The 14,087-nt window shown below is 48.2% G+C and overlaps 1 protein-coding gene across 12 annotated transcripts in view; it reads right to left on the bottom strand.

Annotated features, from left to right (window-relative positions):
* The window catches only part of LOC309689484 (unconventional myosin-VI-like), a 154,828-nt gene that overhangs the window by 26,647 nt on the left and 114,094 nt on the right, over positions 1-14,087 (bottom strand). For all 12 annotated transcript variants that reach the window (XM_082505942.1, XM_082505932.1, XM_082505940.1 and 9 more), the window contains one exon: positions 11,487-11,565. In XM_082505942.1, the coding sequence (XP_082362068.1) occupies positions 11,487-11,565 (79 nt within the window). The remainder of the gene's footprint in view (positions 1-11,486; positions 11,566-14,087) is intronic.

Here is a 14,087-nt window from a genome sequence, read left to right as displayed (position 1 = left end):
GATGAACCAGAATCCTCTGGTTGATTTTCATGGTTTCACTGCAGCTTGGAGACTATTTTGAGAGTGTTTGCAGACCAGGTTCATACAAACTACATATGATTCTGGCAACTTGCTGGTTTTTGCAACTGATTTCACCGAGCAACCTCCAGCCACTTGCCACTGACAAGCAGGATGCGAATTTCAGAGTCGTGTCATTCCGATGCTGAATAATAATGAAAAAAGTAGCATTGACAAAAACCTACAGGAAACCACTTCCTGCTCACACCAACAAACATGCTAACATTTAGGCCTTCTGGCCTTCATCACAGCTCCTCTGAAGCATCTCTGACAAATCCAGTTTCAGGTCTTCTCATCCAACATTCCCATTATTCCAGAGTTTTTCTGTGCATCTCCTGGTTTTGCAGTTTCTCCCAGATATCCTCCATCTGCATGAGCCTGAAACTTGCTGGAAAACGTGCCTCAGTGAGTTTTGTCTGCACAGAGTAGTATCTGCACAGACACGCTGAGACGCTGCATTCATTCAGCTGTGTGCTGTCAAAACACAGAACGAGGAAAACAAACACGAATCGAGCTGTGTGCCGCTCTGTGGGTGCGTCAAACATAGGTTTTCTTTTTTTTGTGTTCAGTTAATAATAAAAATAATAATCAGTTCAAGCTTCCAGAATGAATAACTCATTATCGAAAAGTTGTAAAAAACAAACAAACAAAAAACCTACAAACAACGCCTGTTTTTAATCACAGACGATTTTCATCAAACCTGTCCGAGCTCGTCCATCAGGACACTCTGAACACGTCTGCAGGGAAACAGGATTTAGATGGCACAGCGTCACCAAAATGATTTCACACATCGCCGGCCTCCTGCAGGTTAGCACAGGATTGCAATTTTATTGAAAAACTATGGAAAAATATTTAAATCATTAAAATAATGACTGCTTTTAGTCTTTTTGCTGTAACATCAAACCAAAGCAAATTATTTTTACATTTATAGAGTTTATTTCGATTCCTTAGTGCATGTTCATCTTTTTTAGCTCCTTTTATTTCTAATAATCAAAATAAATTTTATTTGGTCATCATTGATTCACTGAAGCCATTCTGACGTATGTGTGGGCAAACCTTCCCAATCTTCAGAAGAAAGATGATGTCATCTTCTCCTGATTGGACGATCATTATGAAGCTTTGATTAATCAGGCAGCCGTTCGTATCACTGCTCAATGCTAACACAGTCCAATAATCACCGACTGAGCTGCTCATTAAAGCAGGAACAAGGGGTGGCAAACGAGGGGCGGCGCTAAACTGGATGATTAATGCTCTGGCTTCCATTTTCCATCATGAATCAAGGGAAACGGCTCCTTGACTGGCTAAGGAAGGTCGCAGGGATCTGAAGGCCATCACTTCATTAACTGAAGTTCATCTTTCTTTAAGATGTGGACGAATTCTTTAGCCTTCACGTTTTCCATGCGGTAACTCCTCTGTGAGGCCACGTCGCAGTGCAGCAAGTTTTGTTCACATGAGACCACTCCAGGAATATTCTGAGTTTAGCAGCTGCAGATTTATCCGCAATACTCATTTTAATTTATTACACAGCTGCCTTTTGTTTATGTTCCTGCTTCATGGTGAAACATTTGAAGGTTTGGAGCCAACAGACCTCAGCTGGATTTTTAAATGCGAATTCAGTCGTCAGCTGCTTCAGGGACAAGTTGGATTTAAGAGTACTCCACATGCTGTTTTTAAAAAAAAATAGTTTTAGTGTTTTTCAGTCTGTTTGTTTTGGACCGATTAAAGTGCACACCTGGAGAAAAACCTGAGGAGCTGCAGTGGAGAGGCCGATGTCTCTGTTGCTGAAAAATGAAGCCAACACTGAAACAACAAAAGGTGCAGTTTCTCTAATGTCCACTTGAGGCTCCAGCAGCGAGTCCCACGTTAGCATGTTCAGCATTACAGCAGAAATAAAAAGGTTCACAGCCTGCTGTAAAAATCAGCTTCAGCCTCTGTGGATCGTTTCCTCCTTTCTCACAAACCTCCAAGGGTTTGCTTTTTTAGAAATCACCTATTTAAACCACACACATCATCAGTGCCCGGCTCATATTGCATATAAGCAACAACAAAAACAGAAGAAAAGTCTGTGACTGAGTTTATGATGTGTGTGTATGAAAAAACACAAATTTAAGTCAACTTACTTCTGATTGGCTGCCCGTCATAAAAACAAGGTTTGAACAGCAGGTGGGTGGAGTTTCAAGGTCACTGCCTGTACAATGACACATCTGATTTGATCCACTGCATGCAAGTTTGACCAAATTCTGACCAACAGCGGAGGAGCAGCAGTGATCTCTGTGGACGGAGGATGGACGCCTCGCTGTGTCGAGCTCATCGATCCTTTGACCAGCTGAGCTAAGAACAGTGACACAATGGCTGAATGAGGAGCAGAATGTGCTGCAGTAAGACCCCTTTGATTTGACTCTGATGGGTCATGTGATCTCAGCATGTCACTTCTAAACGCTTCACATTCAGATTGACGACCCAAACTTCACAGCGTAGAGGATCCTGAGGCCCGATAAACTCGGCAGCGCAACTCGTGAAAATTCTGAGCATTGCGAACGTGCTGAGAAGCCCAACAGCTCCAAGTTGATGGAAGTGCAGCAGATTTGTGGGTAACCCAGCCCAGGGGATCTGGGCTGCCGGCCAACAGCTTTGATCTGAACAGCTGCCGAAATCTGCACTTGATCCGGGCCAGGTCGACGCCCCGGGGACCCGAAGGCACCAGCCGCCACGGCAACAGATGGGCCAAACGGAGATGTGCTAAATGATAAACATAAAACCCTGTGACCATAAAACCCGCTATCACTCTCTCTCTCTCACACTCACACACACACACACACACACACACACACACACCATCTGCAGAGAGCGCGAGTATCAAAGAGCAGATTTTGAAACCTGCACAGTCTGAAAACACATGACGCACATGTTTGAAGCGTCACAGCCGCCTTTAAAAGCACGTCTGACCCACCTGCAGCCTCGCTGACTCCGCCACACCAACAGTTTCGGTCACAGAGAATAAAATTTTCCTCCGCGATGTCAGCCATTGCTTTGGACATTTTAAAGCTTCAACATTAGCTTGAAGACATCAAATTCAGGGATTTCAGTTAGCTACAGCCACCTGTCAGTCAACTGACAGGTATCTGCTGGGATTAAATCAGGATTTCTCCCGCTGGTCTTCTGCAACTTCCTGTCTGCTTCACCAGAGTCTGTAACCCACTTTATTCTCATTCATATTCAAAACCAAAAGAACGACCACGAGACATCGGCTGCTTTTTCTTCTTTTAAGTTTTAGTGCTTCTTCTCTTCATCCTGTATGCTGCATGCAGGGTTTTGTAAAGCGTTGTGGGACGTGTGCGTGTTAGCGATGTTACATAAACACATTCTGGTTTCTTGCTCTGCTTCGGAACATCAAATCTTTATGATTTCAACAAAGCTACACCCTGATAAATGTTTTAATCTACAAAAGGCTATTCAGCTTGGTACAAGCGTGGCTCTTCATGCAGTATTGCCTCATTCTGCAGCTGTTTGCTCACACAGAGCGACTTCAGCTCCTCTGCTAACTCGACAAAAACCACAGCTGTTAAGTTCGTCCAATAATTAATGCTGCAGTTCATTTAGTGGCCACTCGGGGCTCCAGAAGTGACTCTGAAGCAGTTAAATGTACTAATAAACCATCCAGGAAGTCTGTGCTCGAGGATATTATCTTTTCCCAATCAGCAGATATCTCTGCGACGCAGTGTGTCCACCAAGTTAACCAGCCTTAGCTGATAACTTGATAACTTCACCCTCTCACTCAAACATAGTCATTAATGGTTTCATATGTCAACGGCCATTCAGAGTGTGTGCTTTTGTGACAGAGAGTGGTGGTGACAAGGAGGCAAAGATAAAAATCCGCTATTTGCAGACAACCCGGTTCATCACTTGCTTTTTTAATGCTTTAATAATTAACACGTCAGCCTCAATTGCACCTAAAGTGGGACTAAACTAGCTCGAAACCCCTAAAACTCCTAAACCGCGCTGAGCTGATCTTAGTGAACATCCTCTCTGTGACACAGAAAGACAGAGAGGACCATTAGAGAGTGTGATGGAGAGAGATGAAGAGCAGCCGGGTTCCTGCCAGAACAGCCAGAAATGGATTAGAGCAAAAACAGAGCTCCACAGGAGGGATTTCAGGGCTGTAACTCAGCCGTATGGCAAAGACAAATCTGTGAGGATGGAGACACAAAAGCTCCGAGCGCACAAAACTGCTTCACATCAAGCCCGACTGCTGGCCTTAATTTAAACCGGAGAAACATTATCTGCAGACATTTGGTGAGTACACCCGAAACATAACCTTGTTTCTCTCTCACAGAGAGTAACTTAAGGTTATGTATATAACCCCGGTTCTCTGAGTAGCATGAGTGAGTGTCTCACTATGGGAACGCCTCCTGCGTGACCTCATCAGAAGCTCAAATACCATTACGGTATTTGAGTGACGCCCATTTCAGGAGGGGCCAGTGCCTCCCTATATAATAGGCTGACATAGCGTCAGATGTCATTCAAAACAAGCCCACCTCTTCCTCGCTTCCATAGCAAGGAGGGCGGTCTGGTGAGACACTCACTCATGCTACTCAGAGAACCGGGGTTATATACATAACCTTAAGTTCTCTTTCATAGCATTCGTTTCGTGTCTCACTATGGGAGAAATACTGACTCCCGGATTGCCAGACATGCCTGTTAAGAAGACAACTGTCCCCAACAGCACTTCACAGGGGAGAGGCCCCCACCCGGGAAGAACCTGCACTGAGGACTGAATGTGCTAGGTTAGGTGCTGTCACATCTAACCTGTAAAACCTAGCAAATGTATGAGGTGAGGTCCAGCATGCAGCTGCACACACCTCCTGAATAGAAACTCCCCTAAAGAGAGCCCATGAGGTTGCCAGACCTCTAGTGGAATGCGCACGTAAGCCAGCAGGGGGCTGAAGGCCCCTGCTAGTATAGGCCAGGGCAATTGCTCCTACTATCCAATGGGAGAGGCGCTGTTTAGACACAGGCTTTCCCATATGTGGTTTAGCCCAGGACACGAACAGCTGGTCACTTCGTCTGACACTCTGGGTTCGGTCCATGTAAATGCGCAGAGCACGGACTGGACACAAGGCATGCAGCCGCTGTTGCTCCTCTGAGGAGAAAGGCGGTGGGCAAAAGGCCGGCAGTTCCATAGGGGAACATGTGCCGACAACCTTCGGGACAAAGGCAGGGTTGAGCCGCATACTGACCCTCGTATTATCCGAGGAGAACTGAATGCATGACTGATGCACTGAGAGAGCGTGGATCTCTCCCACACGTTTAGCAGAAGCTAAAGCAATTAATAGAGCCGTCTTCAAGGACAGAAATTTTAACCCAACCTGTTCCAGGGGTTCAAATTGGCAACAGGAGAGCGCAGCCAATGCTGTGGGAAGGTCCCACGATGGAGCCAACGGCCATGACATAGGCAATTTATGCCGTGCACCCTTCATGAAACGGCATATTAAGGGATGCTGGCCAACAGTCTTCCCCTCAAAACCAATATGACAGGCCGAAATTGCTGCCAAATACACCTTGATGGTGGAGAAGGCTTTACCCTTATCAGTCAGGTCCTGAAGAAATGACAGAATCACAGCCACAGAGCACTGAAAAGGGATGGCCTGTGATTCTAAGCACCAGCTCACGGGCACTCACGGGCCAAGCCCATAGAGCTAGCCTCTCTGGGTGGGGGTGGAATATTTCCCCCTGTGCCTGAGACAGGAGGTCTCTGCGTAGTGGTAACGGCCAAGCTGGGCCGCACAGCTGCTGAAAAATCTCCGCCAGCCAGTGCTTCCCTGGCCAGTGCGGGGCCAGGGAAGCACTGGCTGGCGGAGATTTTTCAGGATCATATAGTGACTTCTCTCCCTCACTCTGGCCAGAGTTGGAGAAATGAGGGCCACTGGGGGAAAAACATAGAGGAGGGTTCTCGGCCACTCATGAGCTAGAGCATCCACCCCGAGTGGAGCTCTCTGATCGTGCAGCGAGTAAAACAGGGGACACTGAGCATTCGCCCTGGATGCATAAACATCCACGGTCGCCTGACCGAATCGCAGCCAGATCTGCTTCACCACCTCTGGGTGAAGCTACCAGTCCCCATACAGCGGGTTGCCCCTGGAGAGAAGATCTGCTCCAAAGTTCAAGATCCCCGGCACGTGAGTTGCTCTCAGTGACAGCAGGTGGACACTGCTCCAGACTGTCAGTCTGTGTGCCAGTGTGTGTAACTTAGGGGACCCCAGACCGCCCTGTCTGTTGATGTAGGCCACAACGGTGGAATTGTCCGACCTCACTAAAACATGATGACCTCTCAGCCAAGGGAGAAAGTGTTTTAGTGACAGGTGAACCACCAGCAGTTCCAGACAGTTTATGTGGGTGGAGCGCATGTGAGGGCCCCATTCCCCATTCACTGTTCTGCTCTCGTGGGTGGCCCCCCAGCCCGAAAGAGAGGCATCTGTGGAAATCATCTTCCTGGCTGAAACTGCCCCCATGGCAACGCCCTGAGACAAGAAACCTGGCCACTTCCACTCGCGGAGAGCGAGTGAACAGTCTGCAGAGACTCTCACGCGACGGTGGCCGTCTCGGTGAGGGTCCAGTCCCCGCGAGCCCACCCAGCGCTGAAAGCCTCTCATGTGCAGGTGTCCCAGTGTTATCGCCACTAGAGAAGAAGCCATCAGACCGAGCAGCCTCTGGCACTGTTTGAGGGTCACTGTGTTGCCTCTGCGAAACAGTGCTAGGAATGACTGTATGGCCGCTGTTCTCTCCGGCGACAGAAAAGCCCTCACCCGAAGGGAGTCTAGGCTGAGCCCTATGAAAGTAATGCATTGAGTTGGCGTCAATGTGCTCTTTTCCACGTTTACCTGGAAACCCAAACTCTCCAGATGGTGTATGAGAGCATTTGTGTGACAAGTCGCTCCCTGGCGGGTTGGGGCTGCCACCAGCCAATCGTCGATGTATGTGGCCACCCGAATGCCCTTTTTCCTGAGCGGGGCCACTGCTGCCTCAGTGCATTTCACAAACACCCTTGGGCTCAGTGAGAGACCAAAAGGCAGGACTACAAACTCGTATGCCATCCCCTGTGGGGGGATATATGGGGATGTGGAAATAAGCATTCCTCAGGTCGATTGATGTGAACCAGTCGCCCGCTCGTACAAACCGTAGCAGCGAGGCGTGCGTCAACATCCTGAACTTGTATGTCCTCAAATGCCGGTTCAGGGCACGGAGATCCAGAATGGCTCTCATCCCCCTCCCCCCTTTCTTTGGCACAAGGAAATACCTTGAATAAAATCCGCTGTGCATTTCCTCGGGAGGGACAACTCTTATAGCTCCTTTGTCTCTCAAGGTGGAAATTTCCTCCAGGAGAAAACTGGCAGACTCACCCAGAGCACGAGAGTAAACGATTTCTTTGAAATGTGGTGGAGCGACACTGAATTGCAGCCTGTAGCCCTTTTTCAATGTCCTCAGCACCCATGCTGACTGAGTGCAGGTGGCCCAGCTCTTCATGTGGAGAGACAGAGCACTCACTGGCCACTCCACCGAATATGGCGTTTTGGCGCCCCCTTGTGGTCGCAGCGCGAAACATACGCCATTTCAGTGTCCCATCACCTCTGTCACAGGCGAGCGAGGTGACGGGCTCATCTGCATCATCACAGCCGTGGAAACGCGAGTCTCCACGGGCTGCGTTATGGCAGACGGTGCTCTGTTTTTCAGCATGTTTGATTTTTTCATGTGTTTTGCAACACTCGACGGCTAACTGCCTGGATGCACGTGTCGGGGCTTTTTTAATACAGAATGCATGAGAGAAGTGCTCGTGAAACAACACTGCGAACTTTGGCTCTCTTTCCCTCTGGCGGGTCTGGTGACAGGAACGCCGGCCCGAGTCAAGCACTCTGTGTGGAACATGTCCCGTTGAACTTGCTCTGGAACGGAGCTGGGAGGCGGCAGGGCGGCCCATGAAGGGGAGAAACTGGGTTCGCTCCCGCCTAGAGGAGAGGCTGTCAGGCCGGCCGCTTCTTCCTCCTTACGATCGCGGCAGCGGGGGGAGGAGGAGGGGCCGCTTGAGGTCTGGCCTGGGGAGACTGCTTCTGAGTCCATGGATTCTTAGGGGCCCGGGCAGCCTGGGGGCTGCCTGCGTCTTAGGCACTTTGGGAATCCTGAAAGCGGGGACCGGGCGAGACGCTGCCTGCGCGAATGACTGGCGCGGCGCTGCTGGGGTGGCGTGCTGGGCCCTCCTCGGCAGGCAGAGTTTCAGAGCCTCATCATCTCTCTTTTTCTCCTCACATGTCTTCTGCATGGATGTAAAAGCTGCACCGAAGAGACCGTGAGGGACGACAGGGGTGTTGAGGAGTTCCTCTTTTTCCTTGGTCGTCAGGTTGGTGAGCCCGAGCCAGCGTGCTAGCTCCTGAAGAACCATGAGGCCCATGGCTCTCCCAGTAGCCTGTATGGCTATCTTGTGGAGGCGGAGGACGTGGTCAGTTATAACGCAGATTTCTTCCCACACTGTGGTATCTGGGTTAGCTGTCATGTCCTCTTCTAGCTCAGCTTGGTAATCCATTAGCATAGAAGAGGCGTTGTTGGCTCTTACCGACAGAGCCGCTGCTTTGTAGCACTTATCTGTAAGGCTAGACTGGAAGCGGTCTGTTTTGGAGGGGAGAGATGGAGCCGATGAGTACAGAGACGTCTTCGGGTGAAGATGGCTCGCCACCAACGGCTCCACTTGTGGCATCTGGCGGAGGCCGATAGACTCCATCCCCTCACAATCCAGCAGGGAGCTCCCCACGATGGGGTGTTTCTCGCTGTAAGGTTTTGCTTTCCACGTCACCGCTATTTCATCGAGTAGCTCAGGGAAAACAGGCAACACATGCTTCCCCGTCTTTTTCGCCTTCGGCAATTTCTTACCGTCAAAACGAGACTTTACAACCTCTGTTTGTATGGCGGGCCACGGGATATTGAGCCTAGCGGCTGCGCGCTTGCACATGTCCTGCATGTCGAGATCCAGGGGAGACGGCGGTGTCGGTTTTTCAACCTCGCCGGTAGCCGAGGGCTTTGCAGCCCAGCTGATGCTAGCCAAGGAGGTGGAATCTTCCTCCTCACCGTCGTCAGACAGCAGGAGCTCAGAGTCAGCTGACTCATCTCCGTCCTCGTTAGCATCTCCTCCCCAGGTGACTCCAGCATCGCAGAAAAACACACGATCTCCGTGTGCCTCCAGCGACGGGAAAGCAGTCGTGATGGGCTGAAGGTCTGCCTCTGCCCAGCTCGGCTCTGGCGTTGCGGCCAAATCATCGGGCATCTCAGTTTCTCCTTGCGCCGCAGCAGCCTCACACAGCAAAGGGTCGCCGCCCAACAGGTTAGCCTGGCGAGCTAGCCTGCGGCGGAGTAGTTTGCTTGGGAAAGCCGCGCAGTGGATACAGTCATGTGCAGGTGTCAAGGCAGCCTGAGCGTGAGATAAACCCAGGCATGCCGCACACACGGGGTGTGTATCTCAGGCAGAAATCTTCTTTCCGCAAGGACAAAGTTTTGCAACTTCGTTGGCCGTCGTAGCCATGGTTAGCTAGAGGGTCGCGCACGTTAGCGAGACTGACACCGAGTGCGGAGAATATTGCTATTCCTCGCTAACGTGGGGTGAAAAGTGTTGCTACTTTTCTACAGGTATTGCTACCTAATGTGTAAAACCGCTAGCGTCGAAGGGTATTGCTACCTGATGGTGAAGCTAGGGGTACCTTTATTAGCAAAGTGTTGCTACTTCGCTGGGTGAAAGTATTGCTACTTGGCACCGGCACTAGCCACAGAACAGTATTGCTACTGCTTGTATGCTAGTGGACAACTGAAAAGCTGGGAACAAAGCGCCCGGCGACCGAGTTGTTCACTCGAATCTGTGTGCAGTTTAGCTTTAGCACCCAACAGCACAGTTGTCTACAGGTGAGAGGCGAGAAGAGGTTTTTGAATGACATCTGACGCTATGTCAGCCTATTATATAGGGAGGCACTGGCCCCTTCTGACATAGGCGTCACCTAGCCAGCCTGTAAGGGCTGGCGTAATGGTATTTGAGCTTCTGATGAGGTCACGCAGGAGGCATTCCCATAGTGAGACACGAAACGAATGCTATGAAAGAGAACTGCTAAGGAGTTTGAGATCAGGTGGGATTCGAAATGATGATGGTGATAGCGTGACTTCATTTCATCTCCTGTAATAGTTTAATTATCGGAAGGGTTCAGTTACACTCTACAGACCAGCTTTGCATCACAGCAAGAGCTGTTTTAGCCCCCCCACTTTAAGTCAACTTTCTTTTGATTGGCTGCCCCTCTTAAAACAGGAGTTGGGCCAGCCCTTTGGGCAGACGATCACTATGTTAGGGATATGCCCTCTGTATGACATCACACAGGGACAAGAGTAGAAAAAAACAGAGTGAACCTGAGCATTCAGCTCTCACACATTATTTGTACACGCACTGACCATTACTGAGACTCTGGCCAAGTTCAACACAAGTACAGTTCTAGTTGTTAAAAACAAAACCATCTACCAAACAAAAAAAAAAAAGGGGGGGGGGGGGGGGGAGTACACGGAGTACTCTGTGACAGTGGGGAGGATAAAACATAACAGGAAGAGCCCCCAAGAGAGCAAGGCAGGGGCAGCCAGTCTGCTGGTGGGGCTCCACCAGAAGAGGATGACATAGAAAAACTGGTCCTTTTATTGTGATAAGACATAACATTTGCTGATTTTCTTTCATCACAACAAAATCTGAACAACATTTTCCTGTTGAAGTCTGAATGTGTTTTTGTAACCATAGAAACAATAGCAGTTTCACATGCCCGCAGGTTGAACTGAAATGATGTGTTTAGACTGCACGGTCGGCACCGCTGCCTCACAGCTCGAGGGCCGTGGGTTCAAACCTGGGAAGGGCCCCTCTGTGGGGAGACTTCCTGCAGGATTTTCATATCAAAGAAGATTTCATTTTTTAAAAAAAGGTAGTTTCATTGCTTTTTGTAACACAGAAATGTCCAAGGTGGAACTGAGCACTGATTTAGGAACGTATTTATGTGAAGATATCTGCACATGTTGCACTTTGTTGTGTTTGGTGTCGTTTTATACGAATGAATAAAGGTTAAAAAAAAGTTTAATTAAGTTTAATTGTGCCTTTCTGTAAAAAAAGGACACATTTTGTAAATAGAAACAAACTGAATCCACATCCTCTTGTTGTACCAAAATGCAGAGTGTTACTCATCACGGTGTCACACTCTGGAATGTATTTAAAATAGAAGACCTAAACTCAAACAGCCCCTTTTATAGACGCTGGACTGTTAACCTGCAGGATCCGTCCTGTAAATCATCTGCAAACAGCTTCCAGGGTTAAAAACAACAAAGGCCAACAGAGCTCTGCTGTCTGCGGGCCGCCTGCAGCGACACACACCCACCTGAATCCGCCTCTCCTCCTCCTCCCTCCTCTTCCTTTCCTCCTCTTCCTGCTTCCTCTTCAGCTCCATCTCTGCTTTCCTGCAGAGACGAAACACAAAAGCAGAGATGAGGACAGAAAAGCGGAAAGAAGGCAAAACACATTTGGAAGAAGAGTAAAACATCAGAGAAAAGGAGACAGAGGGGGACTGAAAGTGCAGCGCTTCTCTGTGTGTTCACCGTTATGTTGAGCGCTCTCAGACGATGATGAATCACTCATAAATACACAGATCTGAATGTAATCACTGAAATATTTGCGGTGTGACACCAACTGCCTCTTGTTCTGTTTGTCTCCAGAAGAACCAGACCTGCTTTCCTAGCTTTCATTCTGACGCTTTAGTAACAGGAGTAAAAACAGCTTGGAGGGGGATGAACGCGAACACAACCAACACATTTTCAGCAGCGTCGACTCGGCCCAGTAAAGACCATTATTAACAGCTGAAACCTTTTACCAGAGGCATGATTTTCTAACAGAATTAATATTTTCCTTTAAAAGGCTTTTTGAAACGTTTGTTGCAGGTTACTGATCTGTAAAAACATGTGGCTTTGTAGCTAATGTGCTTTTAGCCCCATATTTGGTCTCCACCAACCACTTGTTATCAGAAGTTTAAGTTAGCACAGCAAAGAAAGGTGCATCATTTCAAACCCTACTTTCATTTAAACTCGGTTACACGTCAAAAAGTTGCTCTGTACAAAAATCTGATTTAAAGTGGAAAAACAGACCTGTTGGCTTCTCTTCGTTTCCTGTCACACATTTTTATTAAACAAGGTTTCGATGATAAGTGCACATAAATCCTGAGAGCCAGATACAGAAGCCCCACCCACCTCCTTCTTTATGAGGGGCAGCTAATCAGAAGAAAGTTTTCTTGACAAACCGAAGAGCAAGAATGGCTCGTTTCATATAATTTTCAGTAAAAATTAAAGGAGGATTATTCTAAGCTGTGAATCATGCAAAGCTACTCCAGCAGAGTCATTAAAAAACACGGAGCTGGAAATGACTTCCTGTGAGAGCTCACCTAGCTGAGGTGGCCTTTAGGCAACTGCAAACCTCTCTACTCTCCTCTCTCATTAAAAGACAAAGAATCCCAGTGTAAGACTTTATAATTACTTAAACAAGACACACAGTCAAGCATATATTTTAAAAACCTCATTTACGAAGGTGGAATGAAGAATATTCAGAAATCTGCTGATTGATGGATTCCTCCTGTCGTCTCTCAGCCGTTTTATTTCTGTTGTGCGCTCACTGGAAAACTATCAGACCACCAAAGCTCTGACTTTTGGCCTCTTTACTACCTCCAGCTTGTCCTCGCCAGTCATGCAGGACCTGAAGGTTATTGTGCTGCTGCACATGCTGCGGGCCGCCGTAAATAGAAACGTCATCTTTGTGTGGAAAAAGATGACAGAACACGGGGCTCCAAGTCGTCGTCAAGACAGAAGTTTCTGGTTTCTCATTACCTGGCAGGCTTTAGTGTGTTCTTACAGATACTACAAGGATTAAGGCTGCACGAGATCTGCTCTCATGACCTTCAGTCTGTGACCTTCAGGTGAATCCTGGGGGTTCATAACTCGCCAGAGGAGGAGAATAAAGTGAAGGGAAGAGGGCCATAAAATTCAGGCTGTCGTCTCTAATGTCTTATATTAGCAGCTAGTGGTTTGTGACGAACACAATGGCCCCCATCAGTCCTCCTAAAAGACCTTCCATCCCGCTGCAAGCAGCAATGTGGAGGACAAACCCGTGTGAGGAATACGAATGCCACAATCTAGGCGGGAAATGAAATTTTCCGTGTAAGCGATTGCGGGTGTGTGATGGATTCAAATCCTCAGCAGTCTCTTAAACATCAAAAAAGACCCGAGGAAAAGGATAAAGAGTGAAAACGGAGCGCGGGAGGCGGCGCGTCGTCACTCCTGGATGGTTTTCTCAGCCTTACAAATACGACGCTCTGAGGAGGGCTGTAACAGCTCTGATTGGACAGCAGTCTGAGGTTACCTCCACAGCCAGAGCCCCCAAAGGCAGGTTTAGTGCTGAAGCTGGGCTGTTGAACTTTGAATGAACTTTTTAAGGAGGACGGCTGGTATTTGCGCACGTTAAGCAGATAAAACAGAGCTTGTAGTTTCTTTTCTAAAGGACGTGTGATATTCAGGTGGAGGTGTTAAAGCCCGGCTGATGTTTAAAGATAACTGTATAATATGAAGTTTGTTTTTTGTATTTTATCTTTACAGACCATGCAAATACAGCAGAACTTTGAAAGAGTTCACTCCAAATTTATGCCCTTTTCCTTTTGGTTCAAGTTTTGGAGATTTCAGAGGTAGACGTGTCTGCCTTCACTTCAGTATAATGGAAGCAGCCGGCCCTCGCCCCGTGATCTGGTCCAAAGTGCTTCAGCTGAAAGAAAACTGGAGCTTTCAGAGCTGAAGAAGGCTCTCAGCTGAGGGGTGAAACATCTTCAGAAAGCTAAAAGAAGTCCATCTGCCTTCGACCTGGATCACTGAGACGCTGCACGGACATACTTATATATTTATACAGATTTTGTTTCTTAATTTCAATTTTATGCTCTGTGCTTTAA

This window comes from Aulonocara stuartgranti (assembly GCF_965226115.1).
Source record: "Aulonocara stuartgranti genome assembly, chromosome: 15".
Taxonomy (NCBI): Eukaryota; Metazoa; Chordata; class Actinopteri; order Cichliformes; family Cichlidae; genus Aulonocara; species Aulonocara stuartgranti.
The sequence above is the reverse complement of the archived record's forward strand: the minus strand, read 5'-3'. Positions and strand labels throughout refer to the sequence as shown.